Genomic DNA, 18635 nt, shown 5'->3' on the forward strand with positions numbered 1-18635 from the left:
CCCCTCCAGCATGGCTCCAGGCAATGCCAGGCATCAGACAGACCGTTGCTTGCAGCTGGCTCAGGGACAAGCATCAGTGCACTGCACATCAGTCGTGCTGAGATCACCTCTGAGCTGCTGCCAAATCTCAAAGGACAGGGCTGGGAAGGAGGAATCACGATGGATGCGGATCTAGAGTGCAGGGCAGGGCAGCCCGGCTGCATTCCCATCAGTGACCCTATCAAGATCCCCAGCAGCCCGCACCGGGGACCGGGCGCATCCGAGGACCGAAGGCGCCCTCTGGTGCTCAGAGGCGGGCAGAGCCACCCGGCTCGTTCCCACATCCCTTCCCCGTCGGCACGCACAGCATCTTCCTGGGAACCCAGCCAGGTACCCAGCACCCTCCAACAACACTCGCACAGCATCTCTCCAGCACCTTCCCAGGGCACACTGCACTCTGCAGCCTCTCCCCAGGTCATCCCCACAGCCCCAGTATCCCGCAGCCCCAGCTCAGTGCCAACTCTCAGGTGATGGAGCCCGGTACCTTGTAACCCTGGATGTCCCCGTTCTGGCTCTCGGCGGGTGGTGGCTCCCAGGTCACATCCAGCTGGGTGGCAGTGGCTGCCTTCACGGCCACGTTCTGCGGTGCTCCGGTGGGCACTGTGCAGAAGGAAGGAGCAGTGTCACAGCCCAGCTACAACCAAGGTGGGGAAAGCCTCCCTCGATGTGCAATGGCCCATTGGGGCTGTAAAAAGGGGATGCAGGGGGAGCATAGGGACACAGGACAATGTACCAGGATTGTTCCAGCCCCCTCTAGCAAACTCACCTGCTTCACCTACAAAGACCTCCTGGGGGGGGCTGGGGGGTCCCTCACCCACTGCGTTGTACACACTCATGCGAATCTCGTAGCGCCGGTGCTTGCTCAGGTCTGTGGGGAGAGAGGAGATGGGTGAGCAGAATGCCACCTTCCCAAGGGACCCCACAGAACCCCCTCTCCAGGAAACACGAGAGTGTTCCCAAGGGGCGGCGGCAGCAGACAAGCAGAGGTGTCCCCTGGACACAGGACGTGAGGATTCACCTCGTAGAACAGGCAGGCAGAGGGGAGAGACACAGGGGGTGGCAGTGTGGGGGGACAGGGAGCAGTGACTTACTGTCCAGTTCATACTGGGTGAGGGACACCTCGCTGAGGTTGTGCACGGCATAGACAGCTGGGTGGCACAGAGTGGTGAAAGCAAGCAGCGTTAGTCCTCCTTCCAGCACTGCCTCCCACCCAGGCTACCCAAAAGGAGCCCATCACCTCTGAGGACTGTCACAGCACTGAGGAGCCCTCTAGTCCCCCCATCCCCTGAATAGGACAAGCAAGATCTGGGCATCAGGGTCCCCATGGGGGATCAACTGCTGCTGGGAGCAGTCTTGGGCTCTACCCTTATCCCTCATGTCCCCATTGTTACTAAAGCAGCTGTGACCCCATTCCCTCCAGGGCCTGAGGATGGCAGCACACAGACACGCACAGCAGGAACATCACACAGACACCCGTGTTACGTGCACACTTATGGACACCCGTGTGACAGGCACAGAGGGGTCTGAGCACAGCAGGACTCAGCCACACAGCACAGCACAGTGCATTAGGGACAGTCTGACTGATGGCACACAGCAAAGTCTGACTTGATGGCACAAAGGTGACAGCTCCGTTGGTCACAGCTTGGCTCCAGAATGGTACCCAGCACTGAACACTGGTGCAAAGCATGTGATGCAGGACACTGCCCTGCTGTCCCCCGCCCACCACCACTGTGCCCCACACGTCCCTGTGCTTCCCGAGGCCACAAACACTCACGGGTGAGCTCAGCCCACGTGGTGCTGGGGTTGCCAATGCTGTGCAGGGTGAAGCCACGCAGGGTGTCGTACAGCAGCTCACGGTAGCGGAGGCGGAAGCCCAGCAGGATCCCATTGATCTTGTCCTCAGATGGGGGCTGTGGAGTGGGGAAGGTGAGGGGCTGCTCTGAGCCAGCACCCCCTGAGATGGCTGTCCCCAGCCTCAGCAGGGTGCCTTGTACCCAATGCCCAGCCTTGGAGAGCCACAGAGTGCCGCACAGCACTGCCACCCCTCGGTGCCACCTCCATGGGGACAATACCTGCCAGCGGATGAGCACGGATGTGGTAGTGTGTGGGGTGACAGAGAGGATGGTGGGGGCTTCCTCGGGGGCTGCAGGGCAGAAGTAGGCGGTAAGGCTTCAGAGACAAGCAGGACACCTGATGCCACCATGTCAGTGCCACGCAGGAAGGCACAGCACCACCCCCAGCCCTCAGGGGCACCGACCTGCCTGCAGGGTGGTGAGCGACTCTGACTCCTCGCTGTACTCGCTGTCCCCAATGTCATTTGTCGCTTTCACACGGAACTTGTAGGAGGTGAAGGGCTTCAGCCTGCATGGGAACAGAGCAGGATGGGGACGGTGAGGCCATCAGGCACTCCTTGGGCTCCATCCCTCCCACAGTGCTTCAAAACCCTGCTGCGAGCGCTTCCCATCAGGTGGGAAAACCGAGGCACTGGGCGAGTGAGTGCCCAAAGCAGAGCCCAACTCTCAGCAACCCCACCGTGACTTGGCATCATTCCGTGCCTCACCTGTCCACGATGACGGCCGTGGCATTGTGGCTGACGGATGCAGGGTGCAGTGCCCACTCACCGCTGGGCAGCTCACGGGTCTGCACCGTGTAGAAGCGGACGGGGGAGAGCCCATCACTGCCCGGCTCCCAGGACAGAAGAACACTGCGGGCACGCACGTCCTCCTGCCGCACCAGAGGCTTGCTGGGGGGCTGCGGGCGATCTGGAGGAGGCAGGGGGCTGGAAGCATCGTGGGCACAGCACCGGCACGCCGAGCCGCAGGCTGGACCCCCTCATACCTCTCTTTTCCGTGGTCACCACCAGGGCTTCAGCTGCCTCTCCCCAGCCCTTGCGGGTCTGTGCCGCGATGCGGAAGAGGTAGGTGGCCTCGGGCTGCAGGCCGGTGGCCGTGTACTGCCGTGTGCTGGGGCCCAGCACCTCGCTGACAGCCGCGTTGGCCGCGGTGGTGTTAAGGCGGTGGGTGAGCTGGTACGCTGCAGGGATGGGGGTGGCACCGTGGAGGATGGCCCCTCAGCACTCCCCATTGCCTCCCCTCCATCCTCGCCCCACTCCGAGCCAGCAGTGAGGGGGTCACTCCCTGCTCTGTTTGGGGTGGAGCTTGCTGATGTGGGGGCAGCAGGCTCTGAGATGCTAAAGGGTGGCAGGGAGCTGGCCTCTGCCTCTCCCATATTGCTCCTGGCACCCACAGGCTCTCTGAATCCCTCCGCAGAGCATCATGGCACGGCCACGGCAGCTCCCACCTACCCAGGATGATGCCGTTGGGGGCTGCAGGCGGCTGCCAGATGAGCCGCACAGAGGTCGTCCTCACTTCAGGAAACAGCATCCCCACAGGAGGCCCAGGTACTGGAATGAGAGAGGTGGGGTTCACCACAGAGCACACGAGTGAGTGCAGAATGCCCAGCCCTATGCAGATAGCAACCATTCCCATCCTCTGGGAATGGCATCCTGCTTTGTCCAGGTTAGAGAAGCCCCAGGGAGCAGAGATAGGAAGAGAGGGATGACATGACCTTAGGCACCCTGGGTACCCCTCGCTCTCTTGGGATCTTTCTGCCCTTCTGTGCACTGGCACTCACCATCATCCAGAGTCCTCTCGAGGACAGGGGGCCGGCTGGGCACGCCGTCCCCAATCCTGGTGAAGGCCAACACGCGGATCTCGTACAGTGTGAATTTGCCCAGCCCTGTCAGCTGGGCGCTGCGGGAGGCATTGCCCTCTGCCAGCCAGAACTGGGCACGTGCTTCTGAATCCTTCTCCTTGTACATCACCTGAAACAAACCCATGTGACACAGCTGGGCTTCCTAGGTCTCCCAGGGTGGAGCAGAACAGGCTCTCAGAGGTGGCACAGCCTGGGCAAGTTGTGGCTCCTGGGGCAGGGCACAGACACTGGGGCTGGTGTAGCTGCTCACCTTGTAGCCCAGGATGAGGCCGTTGCAGTCTGCCTCGGGGATGTCACTCCATCGCACCAGCATGCTGCTGGAGGACGTGGCCTGTGCTGACACATTGCTGGGGCCGGAGGAGGGCACTGGAGGGGATGACAACGAAAGGTCAGCACTAGGAATGAGTGTAGGTCAGCATTGGGCCGCTGGGAGCTGCTGGTACCTGACTCCCGCGTCCGTCCCAGCACCAAATGGCTCCAGGGCCCTGAGCCAATGGCATTGAAGGCTTGGACCTGCACCCGATACTCGGTCCACTCCTCCAGGTCCTCGATGGTGTACTCTCGCTCCACACGGTCATGGATGGTGTGCACCACTGCCCGCCCTCGCCCATCCGAGCGCAGGTAGCGGATCCGGTAGCCCACCGAGTCGGGGTTCCCATTGTATTCCTGCTCCAGGAGAGGCTGGCACAAACAATCACCATCATTCCCAATGTCCCACAGCCACTCCAGGCTGTCCCAATGGGCACTGTGCCCACGGGTGCAGACCCTCAAGGTCCACCCTCACCATCCAGCGCAGCCACAGGCTGGTCTCACTGGCTGTCTGCAGGGTGACATTAGCAGGTGCCACATCCGGGGGAGCCTGCAGGGTCTGGATCCTCCTGGAGGGTAGGCTGGGGGGGCTGGTGCCCACGATGTTCACCTGCCGCATGCGGAAACTGAGAGGGGAGAGCAGGGTCACAGCAGGGACCAGAGTGGTCTGGTCTCCTTGGAAGGATGGCACAGCCCTGGCCACTTGCCTGTAGTAGGTGTAGGGATTCAGATTGGGCACTTCCATGGAGCGGGCATCAGGCTCATTAGCCAGCTGGTGGACGAGCCCCCACTCTTCAGCTTCACCATTCTGGCCCACCTGCAGGAAGGCAGTGGGGTGAACTGCCCCCCCCGGCACCCCTTTTGCCACCCCACAGCCATCCCATACCTGTGCCTCCACCTGCCAGCGAGAGATGGAGGTTTTGCCATCATAACCCGGGCGAAACTGGAGAGTGACGGAGCGGGGACCGATGTTGGAGATGCCCAAATTGGTGGGGGCACCGGGCAGCTCTGCAGGGACAGGGCAGGATGGGTGGCACCAACCTGCTTGCCCCCAAAGCCAGCTGCATCCCACAGTGTTCCCACACCACCAAACTCACCTGGTGGCACTCCTGAGGAGATGGTGGAGGAAGAAACCTGGCCCTGGCCCTTGGAGGTCATGGCAGCCACCTCGATGGTGTAGGTGGTGAGGGCGGTGAGGCCGGTGACGCGGTACTCCAGCGTGACGTTGGGCAGGTAGTGGGTCACCCGTGTGTTGGTGCGGTTGTACTCCTCCCAGGAGATCCGGTAGCCTGAAGCACACCCCGTGCCATCAGCCCCCAGTCACCCACCCCGTGGGGCTGAGCAGGGCGCAGGGAGATGCTGTGGGGTTGGGTCATGGGAGATGCTGTGGGGTTGGAGGGCAAGTTGCTGTGAGGTCAGGGATTGGAGGAAGATGCTGTGAAGCTGATGCAGGCAGATGCCGCAGAGTTGGGGTTCAGCATCCCTACCTGTCAGAATACCGTTCTTCTCCAGGGGCTCCTGCCAGCTGACCTTCAGGGATGTGTCCAAGATCTCACTGAAGCTCAGGTGTCCCACAGGGCCAGGCACTGCCCAAAGACACCCGGGCTCAGCACACAGCCACGCACCCACGGGAGCCCATAGGACCCAACACGAAGCGGGCTCCCCAGGCACAGGGCTTCCCAGGGCTCACGGGCACCCCGTGCCACATCCTCCCCAGCACCAGCAGGATCCAGCCCCAAATCACTGGGCTGCTCACTGCCACCCTGGGGCGCGCAGAGCCTCCCCGTACCGTCCTCGTGGGTGCGCACCAGCTGGGGCGGGCTGCGCGGGCCGTCCCCCGGCGTAGTGAAGCACAGCACTGACGTCAAATACTCCGTGAACTTCTTCAGCCCCACCACGTAACCCACGTGGACGCTGTCCTGGAAGTTGGGCCGCACCGTCACCACCGTCGCCTCTTCCTCGTGTTCCGGCTCCCAGGCAATAAGCTGCAGGAATTGTAGGAAGGTAAGGAGGTGCTTGGACAGGCACCACGGTCCCCACCACACCAGCGCCATCCTCCGAGCATTCCCCAGCCCCCTTTGTTTATTCAGCATTGATTAAATATCAATTAATGATGCAGGGAGTACTTGATGCTGTCTAACTGGTACGTGTGTACCCTTACGAGCTGATACGGAGCGTGCAATTAGTGATTAACTCCAATTGATAACAGCACATAATCACCAGCTTGCCTTCGTTTAGGAGGTATGTTTGGGCATTTAATTGGTATTGTGCAAGATAGCCTATAGCAACTTAATTAAATACTAATTAGGCCCTAAAAATACTAATCAAAAATACTAAGTGGCATTTAATAAGAATGTTAAATATCCTACTTGCTCTGGTTATCTCATTCAGCAGCAATTAAATTCCTGAACTTCTTTTGAGTGGATTAAGAAACAAGTTTAATGTTTCAATTCAATTTAATTAACGTAAATTTGAATTAATTGCAAATTGCAATTAATTACAGAGACTCCAAGACCACGCAAGTGTTAAATCTCAGTAAATATTGTTTTAACAGTTGGGCTGGAATCCATTAAAATAGCTGGGGGGGCTGCAAGGAGGAGTCATGCTACACTGTGTGGGTTGGCCAAGGGGCTTCCTGGTGCACGCTTCTCAGGGAGATCTGCGAGTGACCCCTCACCTTGTAGCCCTGATTGATGCCGTTGATGAACTGAGGGCTGGGGGGGTTCCAGGTGAAGCGGATGGTGGTGGAATTGGTGGCCTCAGTCTGCACGTTGCCCGGGGGCACAGTGGGCACTGTAAGGATGGAGGGCACGCTGGCAGCAGCTCTGGCTCTGCTGAGTCTCCTCCCTCAGCACAGGGACCCCAGGCATCCACGAGTGCCTCATCTTGGGGCCATGCCCAATGCTTGGTCCCTGTGCTCATCCCAGGTACCCCCCACCCATCCTCCTAAGCCCATCCCCATCACCTCTGTGACAGAGCACGGCTAGCCAAGCCAAGCTCCCACCCCACTGGTGCAACCACCAAGCTCTGCCCAGCCCTGCCTACCTCCCTGCAGCGTCCACTCCGTCACCTTCATGCTGTACACCCCCAGGCCAGCGCTGTTGTACGCCGCCACCTCGATCTCGTAGTTGGTCCAGATGATGAGGTCCTCCAGGAGCAGATTGTTGACGTCAGCATTGGTGATGTTCTTGAACTGGTAGCCCACGGGCAGCCCGGCCAGGCAGTACCTGGGGACCAGCTGTCATCAGCGCTGCATCCCAGGACAGAGGGGACACGGTGCCCACACTCCCCCACAGGCACCTACCGGATGATGTAGCCCTTGAGGACACCATTCTGGTGGCTCTCAGGGGGTGGCTGCCATTGGATCATGATGGACTGGTTGGTGCGGCCGCTGGCGATGACGTTCTGGGGCGGTGCAGAGGGCGGCTCCTCAGGCAGAGACACTCTGAGGGGCACCAGGTGAGGATGAGCACTCCGCCTATCCGCAGACACATGTCCCCCCCCACTGCCACTCACCTCTCTGTGTCCTTGCTGAACTGGCTCCTGCCCACATCGTTGACAGCACACAGGCGGAACTGGTAGGAACGGGCTGGCACCAATCCCCGCACCACCACCCATGTCAGCTCGGGGTCGACACTGGCCAGCAGCACTGTCCAGGGTGCATCTGTGGGGAGAAAGCGGTGAGCAGGTGGAGAACACCTCAGGGTTCCTGCATCCCCTGCCCACTGGTTGAGCAGTCCCACGGTCCTCAAGCTCCACACAGCATTTCTTCCCTTCCCAGTGTGATGACAGAGACCAGGCTTCAGCCCACATCTCCAGATGGGAACAGCTGAGCCACCCCCACAGGGACAACCCCCAGGGTCTGGGAGGTGGGCACAGCCCCTTACTGTTCTCAGAGATCTCCACGAGGTAACGCAGCAGGGGGCTGTTGCCATCGAAGGGCTTGGCCCAGGTCAGGTTGATGGCCCGCTTCTCCAGGGGGCTCAAGATGGCCACGGGGCTCTCGGGGGCATGGGGGAGCTGCCTGGACGGGGCGGGGGACGCGGCGGTTAGGGCTGGGGGCACAGCGGGACACGCAGCACCCATGGGGTGGGGGTCTCACCGAACACGGAGGTGGGCACTGCGTGAGTCATTGCCACCAGCCGAGAGCACCTTGCAGGTGTAGGTGCCGATGTCCCCCGACCAGGTCTGGGAGATGTGCAGTGTGCCCGCCTCGTCCAGCCGCAGCCGGGGGCCGCTCTCCGTGCCCAGCGGTGCACCATCCTTCTCCCAGACGTACCTGTGCCAGGTGGGAGCCCGATGGGGTCCAGGTGGGAACCCAACGGGGTTCTGGCACCCTGCAGCCTCCCGGCAGGGGGGACCCAGTGCCGGGATCCCCGCACAAACGGCACCAGGTGGCACTGCAGGACCACCGAGCGCCAGCACACAGCGCATCCCGCCTCAACCCCCGGCCCCGACCCCCACCTGACATCCACACTGGGGTCGTGGGTGACGCCGCAGCTCATGGAGGCCTTGGTGCCCTTGATGACACTCTGGTCCTGCGGTGGGTCGGTGATGCGTGTCCGTGCTGTGGGGGGAAAGGATGAGGGAACGGCACTGCCTGAGGGGCTGCAGGGTGCTGGCAAAGGTGTAGATCCACCCAGCTAATAGGACTGGGGACAGTGTCACAGGCGGCCACGTGGGTGCAAGTCTTAGCATCCCTCCAAGCAGAGCAGCCACGTTCTAGTCCCTGGCACTGCACCCAGCAGGGTCTGACCTGCAATGCAGGCACCTTACCCCAGACCACCAGGTCAGCGGAGGCTTCATCCACGCCACGGGAGTTGGTGGCCAGGCAGGTGTAGGTGCCGGCATCAGTCAGGTGCGCGGGGCTGATGAGCAGGCTGCCCGACTCCAGCAGGGTGAAGCGCGGGAGCTGCACCGAGCCGCTGGCCAGGATCCGCTCCCCTGGGGGACAACAGGGGGGTTTGTCACCCACAGCCATCAGCCAAGCCCGGTGGCCACGTGCTCAGGACCAAACCAGGAGGATGAAGATTTGGCTGAGCCCCGTGCAATGAGCTTGCCAAGGACCCCCTGGACCATGCAGGCAGGGCACCGTGCCCCCAGCCCCTGTACCTTTCTGCCAGGTGATGGCTGGGCGTGGAGCCCCCGAGGTCTCACAGTTGAGGATTACAGACATGCCATCGATCACCGTGCTGTCCTGGGGACCCCTCGTGATGTTGGGGGCGATGCCTATAGAGCAAAGAGATGCACAGATACCCCCGAAGCCCTCCCCAGTGCTTAGTCTTGGCAAAGGGGTCTGTCCCTGTCTGGGGGGTCCCATCCCATGCAGGGCATCCTGGGCTCTGGGACAGGGGGCCTGACACCTACTGGTCACAGCCAGGTACGTGGTGGTCTGCACCTCTCCGGCCGCGTTGCGGGCGAAGCACTGGAACATGCCAGTGTCATCAGGGAGCAGCCCACTGATCTGCAGGCTGCCATCTGCCAGCAGCTGGAAGCGGGACAGCTGCTCCGGATGGATGAGGGACGCGTCCTTGTACCAGGCCATATCGGGAGGTGGCACACCTGCAAGGACCAGTTTGGGTCAGGCATAGGAACATGGTAGGTGCGAGACCACAGCAGACACAGGGTGCAGTTCACCTTTGGCTTGGCACGGGATGGCCACCACCTTCTCCATCTCAGCTGTGATGTGCCTCTCCGGCTCCTTGACAAACTGCGGGGGCTCTGCAAAGGGAAACACGGAGACAGGCAGCGTTAGCACTGGGATTCTCCACACCCATCCTGAGGGGCTGAGCCCGGCCCCACTCATTGCATGCACGGCAGTGCCTCACCCAGCACGGACAGGTAGGCACCCTCAGCCACAGCAGGCACACTGCTGCTGCGCAGCACAGCCTCGCACTCATAGTAGCCACTGTCACCCAGCGTGGGGTTGAGGATGGTGAGCCGGCGGCTGTAGTCACTGATGCCACTGGAGATGGGCACGCCGTCCTTCTTCCAGATGATGTGCAGCTTGATCAGTGGCCTGGGGAGGAGAGGGGCAGGAGAATGCCATGAGCCAGCCCCCCTGCGTCCCATACCTCCTACCCCATGGCGCATCTCACCCCTGGTGAACAGAGCTGATGGGGGTCCCCCAGCCCCATCCCATCCCTGCTGCTACTCGCCTGGCGTTGGCCACGCACTCCATGGTCACCTCTGAGGTCCCGGCCACCACGCTGGTGTTCCTGGGTGGGACAATGATGGTGGGTGCAATGGGATCGGCAGGGCCACCCACGTCTGGGGAGAAGCAGGCCAGAGCGACAGCCATCAGCACCACCCCCCCCTCCATATGCCATGGGGGGGGCAGGAACTGCAGGGCTCTGCTCTCCTGCAGCACACCCAGCCCATCACAGTGGCATCTGGGAGTTTCTCAGCTCCCCATTCACCCTCTCCTCCCATAGGATCCTGTGTCCCCACAGCCTCCACCCCATACAGCAGCTCCTGCACGGCACCAGCTGGCAGGGAAGGAGGAGAAGGGAGTATATAAAGCAAAATAATTGCAACAATAAAAAACCCTCATGTAGACGCTGTAAAAATGTGATCGTCGTGAAAGCTGCTGATATAGCTGAATCCATAAACATGGGCTCTAAGTTGTTTATTACGCACTGGGATGCCAAGGTACGGAGCAGCTGATTAATGGGGCAGGAGGGAAAGGGGAACAGGCACAGCCCTGCATGGGAACGCATAACAGCAGCCATGGAGAGAACAGCAGGAGCTGGGACAAGAGGACCAGCGTCACTTTGAGACATGTTCCTTAGGATGGGGTCATCACTCGGATAGGTACCAGAGAGGGGACCCAGAGAGCAGGGGGCACATGGTTCTCCAATAGACTGAGGCTGATCCAGAGCCACACGGACCAAGAGTGGTCTTTGGCCAGCACAGGGGCACCAGCAGGGCAGCAAAGGAGCTACTTGGCACCATCCTGTCCCAGATCCATCCCAGCACCTGAGGCCTCCCCAGCAGCACCACAATTAGGACGGCACAAGGAGCAGGGCTCCGCTGGTGCTGCAATTAGCACTGGCCGCCGTCTGCAGCACAGCCCAAAGTGCCTAAATAAATTTGGAGGCAGCCAAACCGTTAAGTCAGCAGAAGTGGAGCCTCCAAAGAGATTTACTGCAAATTAAAGGTGGGTGGCAGCCAGGAGGCGCCGGGGGAGCGGGGCACTCACTGGCCACGGCGAGCGTGATGGGCTGGCTGGTCTTGTTGTCCCCGTTCTTGTCGTTCACTGCCTGCACGTAGTAACGTCCCGCATCCGGAGCCACCGTGGAGAGGATGACCAGGGTGTTATCCAGCGTGATGGCTCTGTGGGGTGAGCGTGGCATAGGGGATGTGAGCCGAAGGAGGATCAATGGGGATCTCCCCACTACCCCACATCACAGGGTGGGGAGATGGGATCGGACCATCCCAAACCCAATGGGGACACAACTGATGTGTCGGGACCCTCCTTTCCCCGCCCCATGGGTACAGATGGGATCAGACCATCCCAACCCTAAATACGTGCCCATCGTGCGGGGGAGCGTAGCTCAGCCACTGACCCTACAAATGAGCCACAGGCTGAGCCCCACGCTGCCCACCCACCCTCCCATGCACAGCATCCACGGAGCACAGTGGATAGTGCAGATTAATAGGGCCCAGGTTATTTATTTATTTTTTCTTAACGGAACGATCCAATCTGCTGGAAACATAAAATGGTTTGGGGGGGGGTGGGGGGGGAGAAGAGTGGAATATATTTTACCATTAAATATGAGATAAAGGAGTTTTATCTCCTCAATCCTGCTTTGCAAATAGAAAAGAGACCAGTTCAATTCCTGCATAATGTGGGTTACAAATTCAATTCCCGCACGCCGTGCTGCCAGCGATGGGCTCAGCATGCAGCCCCATAGGGACGCCCCACATGCACACACCGTGCACGCTCCTCCACATCAGCTGCTGCCCTGGCACGTGCTGAGCCCCCCCTGCCTCCCTCCCCTAAGGCTATTTTCTTTTTTTTTTTGTTGTTAAATTTATTTCCCTGATGACAAACAGTCGCCAAGTCCCTCCCTGGGTTTTAGTGCAACAATCTCAAGACATCTGTTAAACATCCTCACTGCTGGTTGAACAAGGACGGCGGCAGCCGAGGGAAATGGACTATCTCTGGATGCTGGGGGGATACTGGGGTATATTGGGGGGATACTGGGATGGGGGTACTGCCAGAGTACTGGGAAGATACAGGGGAGATACTAGGATACTACTGAGGAGATAGTGGGGGGATACTGGGGAGGTATTGGGGTATAGGAGGGGAGTGCTGGAAGAGTACTGGGAAGATGCAGGAGGATACAGAGGAGATAGTGGGAAAGTAGAGGGAAGATACAGAGGAGATACTGGGAGAGCACTGGGGAGATATTGAGGGGGCACTGAGGAGGTACTGGGGTATACTGGTGGGCACTCACATTCGGCTGCTGGGGGAGATCTTGCGCCCATCACGGAACCAGGTGACCTGGGGCTGGGGGAAGCTGGCGATGCGAGGTGCCCGGATGACAGCTGCCTCCCCATGGGACACACTCTGCTCTGTCTCACTGTCCTCAAAACTCCCCATGTCTGCAGAACACGAGAGAGCAGCATCAGCGAGCGGCAGCGTGGGGACCCAGCAGGATCCATCCCCAGCAGGGAGCAGGCTGGAGGTGACAAGGATGGGCTCCCCACAAAGATGCAATAGGGCCATGCTGGGTTCTGCTCTCCCTTCATCCCAAGAGCCATCCTTGCAGCACTTGGAGCTGATTAACCCCATCACCCACAGGACCGTGCTGTGGGTTCAGTGAGGACGGCTCAGCCCTGGCACCGCTCGCCAATCCCTGCAGGGAGAAGCAAAGCATAACCTTGGCTCCACACACACGGTAGTGGCACCGCTGCCCTGCACAGCTGAGAAAAGCAGAAGCGAAGCAGGGTGCATTGAGAATGGGAAGTGGGGGGATTTTTATTGACTTCCCTTAATTGCTGTAATTAAAAACATGTAAAGAATCTCTTTTTAACGACTTTGCCATTATCATTAGTTGTTAGCGCAGCTGCCTTATTAATTTCCCATTAGCTCCCTGATTTGTCGTGTAGAGGTTGATGAGGATAGGGCTGGGGGCATCCCACAGGGAAGGGACGGCAAAGAGGGGACACAGAGCCACCATCCCCAGCCCCCCGATAACCCCAGTGCTGATCCCCCTCCATCCCCCTCGGTGCAGCCCCTCCTGGTCCCACCCCTCCCAGCTCAGGGCTGCCCAGTGTGCCACCCCACGTTTGTCACTTACAGGCCACCTGCACCTCGGTTTGGCGCTGCAGCAGGGCTCCCATCCGGTTGCGGACGATGCAGCGGTAGAACCCAGCATGCGTGCGGTCCAACGAGGTGATCATGTACCTATAGGATTGGGGGGCACTCAGCACACGGCCCCCGGGAGAGGCTGCAGGTCCCAGGCCAGCACTGCGGTTGTTTCATCAGGTGCTGACACCTTCCCCAAAAAAAAGTGGCTGCTGGAGGTGTGTGAGTGCGTGTGTGTGTGTGTGCAATGCGCCCCTCTGTGCATGCAGGCAAGGCCACGCATGCTGCAGGAACAACCCTAGCCCTAACCCATTTTCCTAGGAGGCTCACAGTTACGTTGCCAAGCACACTGCCGTGCTCCTTCCTGATCCATCCCCTGCATGGTTTGGAGCCATCGAAAGCAGAGACGCAGCCTGGGATGTGCAAACGGTGCCACCTCCTCCACAAAACCAACCTGGGGACACTTTGCCTGGGATGCCCCTTCCCACACACACACAGAGCTTCAACAGCCTCATCAGGGCACAGATGCTGGACACTGGGGCTGTCCTGGGGGTTCTGAGCATCCTGGCTGCCCAAAGCCCCTCCCCAGCCCCACAGACACCCAGAGTCCGAGAATCGCTCTGCAGCTGAGCCGCCTTATCAGTCCCACTGCCCTCGTGGCTGCTCTTATCAGACAGCAGACCTGCAAGCTGATAAGCAGATAAAGGGAATAACCACATCTTCACTCGTCTTCCACCACCCAGCATCACCCCACTGTTGCCAGACCTCCAGGGGTCATTCGCAGTCCCTGGGGTGGACACCCCCATCTGCTCCATGCCCCCAGAATGGACTGCAGCTCCCCCAGTCTCACAGGCAGCAGCCCCATGGGGGACAGCTCTGCATCGCTGCCTCCTGAACAGGGAGTGCTCTGAGATAAAGTGGAGAGGGAATAAATAAGAAAGCTCCAACCCTCCTCGCCCAAAATCCAATCTTGCATTAAAGCACGCCGCAGGCTGTTGCAGCAGAGCTTTGTTTGTTCTTTTGATAACAGAGCGTAAATTAAACTTTCATAAGGCATGAGGAACACGTCTCCTCTGCTGGGGATCTCCTGGCATGGGAGCTGGGATAGGGGCTGCCCCCGAGCCAGGGTGGGTGCTCAGCCCCTGCCCCATGCATTCCATGCAGGAATTGCACATGGGAGTTGTGGGCTCTGGGATCTGGCCCCAGGCTGCTTTGGGGATGCCCTGACAGCTGTGCTATGGAGCAGGGCCGGGCTGAGTTTGCACACAGAGATAGTGCCTATGGGAATCTGGGTGTGGAAAAGGAGATGCAGGCATTCAGGAGTGAACCTGCTGGGAAGAGCCATGTGCCCACTGCCTGGCATGGTGGGGGTGGCAGCTCCAGCACAACACTGCCACCCATATGGGCACGGACAGGGCAGGATTTGGAGGGGTCCCATCTTCTCGTGAAAAGGAAACATGGCGAGGAGGAGGGGGAGGGTCACACAGCCCCAGCAAAGGGCACGCTGCGTGCCAGGGACTGCCCGTCCCCACCGGGAAGGGAGGATGCCCTTTGGGAACAAGTCCTTGAGTGTCACGGCTGATATTTAAAACGATCCCTGCAGGCTTTAAATAAGATATTTCAATTGCAGGGAGCTGTCAGGAACGGATGCGGACACCAGAAATAATGGGCACGCTCTCCTTGTGTTGTCCTCACCCATAAATCACACGCACGCATCGCGACTCCCAACCGCACGCACGCACGGACGGCGGCCGATGCCCACATGAACCCCACGCATGGAGCCCCCTGGCCCTCCCTCCACACCCCCACCACGCTCAGAGCACCCCCCGATGTGATGCATCCCCTCTGCAGCATTCCCCTATGGGAAGGGGGAGGCTTCGCCCCCACGAGCCCAATTAGCAGAGCCCTGGCCCCGTGCCGCTGGAGCTGCAGGAGCTATTACAGCAACCAGCTTTGCACACACCTAAGCGGATGAAAATAGCCCGGAGAAAGGAAATCAATTACTGGGCGCAGTCTGGCCTGCAGTTATTAAGCAACGTGAGCAGAGACTTTGTTCTCTGCCACTTGGCTTCTGCAGAGCCTCCATCCCACATCGCTCCCATGCAATTTCCGCGAGCGTGGCCACAGGAGGACAGGGATTGAATTTGTGCTGCTCACGGGGTGGGAGGAGCAGGGAGGCACAAAGGGTGCGGTGCACAGCCCCCCTGATTCCAGCTGGGGGCTGCAGCACCCAAAAGCTGACCTAACCCGGTTGCTCTGCCCACAGGCATGCGCTGCACGGGTTCAGGCTGGGATAGAGGTCCTGCCCCACTCCCAGAGCATCCCTGGCTGCTGACGCCTCTGCTTCAGTGTTTGTTTGTTTTGCATTTAAGGACAGAGGTTGACAAGGCATTGTGCATGGGGAAAAGCACTTCTGAAGCAAGAAATGACCCACGCATCAAAACATGCCGAGATGGCAAACAGCCACAGTCTCAAGGCTCAGTCAGGAGGCGGCTGTGCCACGCTCACACCGGGGGCCCTGAAGCCAGAAGCCACATGCCAGGGGACCACGGCTCTGCAGAGCTGCCAGCAGCAGGAGGAGGATGGGGCAGATGGATGGGATCACATCAGAAACCGCATCCTCTCCATCCATCTATGCAACCCAGAGGTGCCTGCGCCATTCCCGTCAGCAGCTCAGCTGTGCACATGGAAGCTTCCCAACCCCCATGGGGCTCCAGCCAGAATGAGAGCTGCAAACATCCCAAAGAAGCAGCTGCTTTCAATCTGGGGCACACAAATCACACCCACTCACCACAGAGGGGACGCCACTGGGCATCCCCCCCCAACACGGGTGCCTGTGCAAGGACCCTTCCCCATCTTCCCACTGCTGTGCCCACATGGCACAGCCCTGAGACGAGCCACAGCCCCTCTCATCCACAACCCTGGCAAGGCATTGGCAGCACCAACACCACAGGGCCCCAAAATGCTTCCTGCTCTGCTCCCCAGCACACTGCTTTGTTACTGTAGGGTCCCTAACAGTGTCCCCACACTTCAGCACAGCCCTGCCCCAGCCCTGGCTGATGCTTATGCCTCTATTATTGTCGGGTTGCTGAGAAGCGTGGGGCTGACACTGCAGAATTATTATTAGATTGAGGGGGTGGAGAGGGGCCGGGAAAAGCACCAGCCAAAGGATTTGATCCATCAAATTTAAAGCCAGAAGAGTACAGAAATCTGTGCAGTTCCTCCAATGCAGCACAGTAACAGCAACAGCTGGATCAGATTTTGGATAGAAGCGCACTGGCACAGCCCCCTTTGATTAATACCCTGTATAACGACTAATTAATTCTAGAGGGGACATGTATTTGAATAGTTACTGTGTGATAATGAAATGTCAAGTGAGCATTAAACACACTTAGCAGAGGTTTAACGACTCCCAGCATCCAAGCCATGTGCCCCAGCACCTCGCCCTGAGCTGGGCTCCCGCTCAATACAGCTTAAATACACCCCCCAGTACTTCATCAGCCCCCATTAAGCGTGTTATTGAATCTCAATTAGCTCCCAATCGGAGAGGGTTCTGTTTGGACACATGTGGCTGGAGCCATCATCTCACTGCACACCAGAAGGGATTCCTTCAGGTGAGGGAATCGCAAGGGCTCCATGAATCACTGCTTCCACAGGCCCTGCTGGAGCCCTGAGACAATTAACAAGGAGCTCCTGCATCCCAGGGGCACAAGCAAAGCACCCCCCCCCCCCGTTGCCCTTACCCATCCTGAAGTGCTGCCCTGTCACACCATGCCACAGCAATGCAAGCAGCCCCAACACACAGCAGGATAGAGCACTCACTTAGCCTGCCACAACCTCCCCCCACCTCTGCTCATCAACTCTTGTTAATTATATTAATGAATGGCAATTAGTGCCCCAGGCTGTGTTTCGCACCTGGGCTGGCACAGAGCTCTCCCAGCAGCCAGCAAAGTGCTCCTGGTGGGCAGTGTCACAGCATGGGGGGGCAGGAGTAGAGCACCCTGCGTGCCCTCAGGCTGTGTCTTCGTAGGGGGTCCTGGCTCTATTTTTACAAAAACTGAGGACAAAGTACGTTTTTCAAACAACTGGGAGCCTCTGAAGGCCATACAGGTTGGCAGTGAGCTGGGTTTGTAGCACACTGCGCTCCCTGCATCCCTGAGGGCCGCCCACCCCAACCCAGCAAAGGATCAGAGCAGAGGGACGAATCTGTCCCTCCTGGATCAGCCCTCACCATGCAAACCAACCCAGAGCTGGGGTGGGGGGGAACCCTGGCAAGGAGACACGAGGCTGCGCTTTGCCCAAGGGGAGCACTGGGAGGATGAGTGGTGCAGATGTTGTTTTGCTGGAGAAGTGAGGTGAGCAGCGCTGCGCTGAGGATGGCGTGTGTCAGAGCTGCATTTTTGCTTTCCTGGGCTCTGAGCTCCTGGCAAAGGGTTCTGGGCTCAGCTCTGGAGCTGCTGGGCTCCTCATGGGCATGGACGGATGTGGGAGAGAAAAAAGAGAGCTGACTGCAGATAGGAGATGCTTCTCCGTGGATGTGTCTGTCCAGAGGTAATCTATGTGTAAGGCAATTTCCAAAGGCAGCAGGACTCGATGCAGTCCTTAATAGGACAATCTCATGTGATGAATTACCAGACCTAACTAATCTGCATGTTAAATTTCTGCTGTGAGAAATAAATATCCTCAATTCACCAGAGAAACGCTTTCCTTCGGAGGATTTCATTAAAGGCATCGAGCTGCCTGATTTGCATGTGATGATTCCTGGTATGAGAAGAAGTCAGGCTGCGGAGAGAGCTCATGGGAGAGCCTGGCACCAGAGCAATGGTGCGAAACTGAGATGGCCCTGGAGAGTGCAGTACTGGTGTGCCAGGGCACGGGAGCACAGCATAAGGGATGGACCCACTGCGTGGTGCCCAGGCATTGGGTCCCATGGGAGAGCCACCCCCACACATCCCATGGATGGAGGATGTAAGTGGGGATGGCACTGCTGGTCTCCTGTCCCCAGCGATGCTCCCAAGGAGGGGACAGCTCTGTGCATGCACACTGTCCCCTGGGGGTGCTCCCAAAGGGGACGCAGATCTGCCTGCACGTGGAGCCAGGAGGGTCTCCAGCCTCCCTACAGCTCCCAGGGATGTTCCCACAGGGGATGGCTCAGTGTGTGCAGAGTCCCCATTACCTTGTGAGCCCCTTTTGCCTGTGGTCCCCAGAGATGCTCCCGAGGAGACGGCTCCATGCACACACAGAGCCAGCCTGGCCC

At 59.2% G+C, this 18635-nt stretch overlaps 1 protein-coding gene across 1 annotated transcript in view; it reads right to left on the minus strand.

Annotated features, from left to right (window-relative positions):
• The window catches only part of SDK2 (sidekick cell adhesion molecule 2), a gene marked incomplete at both ends in the record, with an annotated part of 40524 nt that overhangs the window by 4573 nt on the left and 17316 nt on the right, over window positions 1-18635 (minus strand). Inside the window, 33 exons of the mRNA XM_079544257.1 lie at window positions 524-639; window positions 806-907; window positions 1131-1187; window positions 1814-1949; window positions 2112-2182; window positions 2297-2400; window positions 2600-2801; window positions 2878-3072; window positions 3344-3442; window positions 3673-3862; window positions 4004-4119; window positions 4197-4434; window positions 4538-4879; window positions 4949-5070; window positions 5160-5351; window positions 5550-5648; window positions 5852-6047; window positions 6740-6855; window positions 7108-7289; window positions 7367-7507; window positions 7579-7726; window positions 7950-8086; window positions 8165-8341; window positions 8527-8629; window positions 8839-9006; window positions 9175-9291; window positions 9430-9624; window positions 9700-9783; window positions 9891-10081; window positions 10221-10332; window positions 11264-11397; window positions 12525-12672; window positions 13371-13477. Coding sequence (XP_079400383.1) covers window positions 524-639; window positions 806-907; window positions 1131-1187; window positions 1814-1949; window positions 2112-2182; window positions 2297-2400; window positions 2600-2801; window positions 2878-3072; window positions 3344-3442; window positions 3673-3862; window positions 4004-4119; window positions 4197-4434; window positions 4538-4879; window positions 4949-5070; window positions 5160-5351; window positions 5550-5648; window positions 5852-6047; window positions 6740-6855; window positions 7108-7289; window positions 7367-7507; window positions 7579-7726; window positions 7950-8086; window positions 8165-8341; window positions 8527-8629; window positions 8839-9006; window positions 9175-9291; window positions 9430-9624; window positions 9700-9783; window positions 9891-10081; window positions 10221-10332; window positions 11264-11397; window positions 12525-12672; window positions 13371-13477 — 4837 coding nt within the window. The remainder of the gene's footprint in view (window positions 1-523; window positions 640-805; window positions 908-1130; window positions 1188-1813; window positions 1950-2111; window positions 2183-2296; window positions 2401-2599; window positions 2802-2877; window positions 3073-3343; window positions 3443-3672; window positions 3863-4003; window positions 4120-4196; window positions 4435-4537; window positions 4880-4948; window positions 5071-5159; window positions 5352-5549; window positions 5649-5851; window positions 6048-6739; window positions 6856-7107; window positions 7290-7366; window positions 7508-7578; window positions 7727-7949; window positions 8087-8164; window positions 8342-8526; window positions 8630-8838; window positions 9007-9174; window positions 9292-9429; window positions 9625-9699; window positions 9784-9890; window positions 10082-10220; window positions 10333-11263; window positions 11398-12524; window positions 12673-13370; window positions 13478-18635) is intronic.

Source organism: Tetrao urogallus (assembly GCF_951394365.1).
Source record: "Tetrao urogallus genome assembly, chromosome: 18".
NCBI lineage: Eukaryota > Metazoa > Chordata > Aves > Galliformes > Phasianidae > Tetrao > Tetrao urogallus.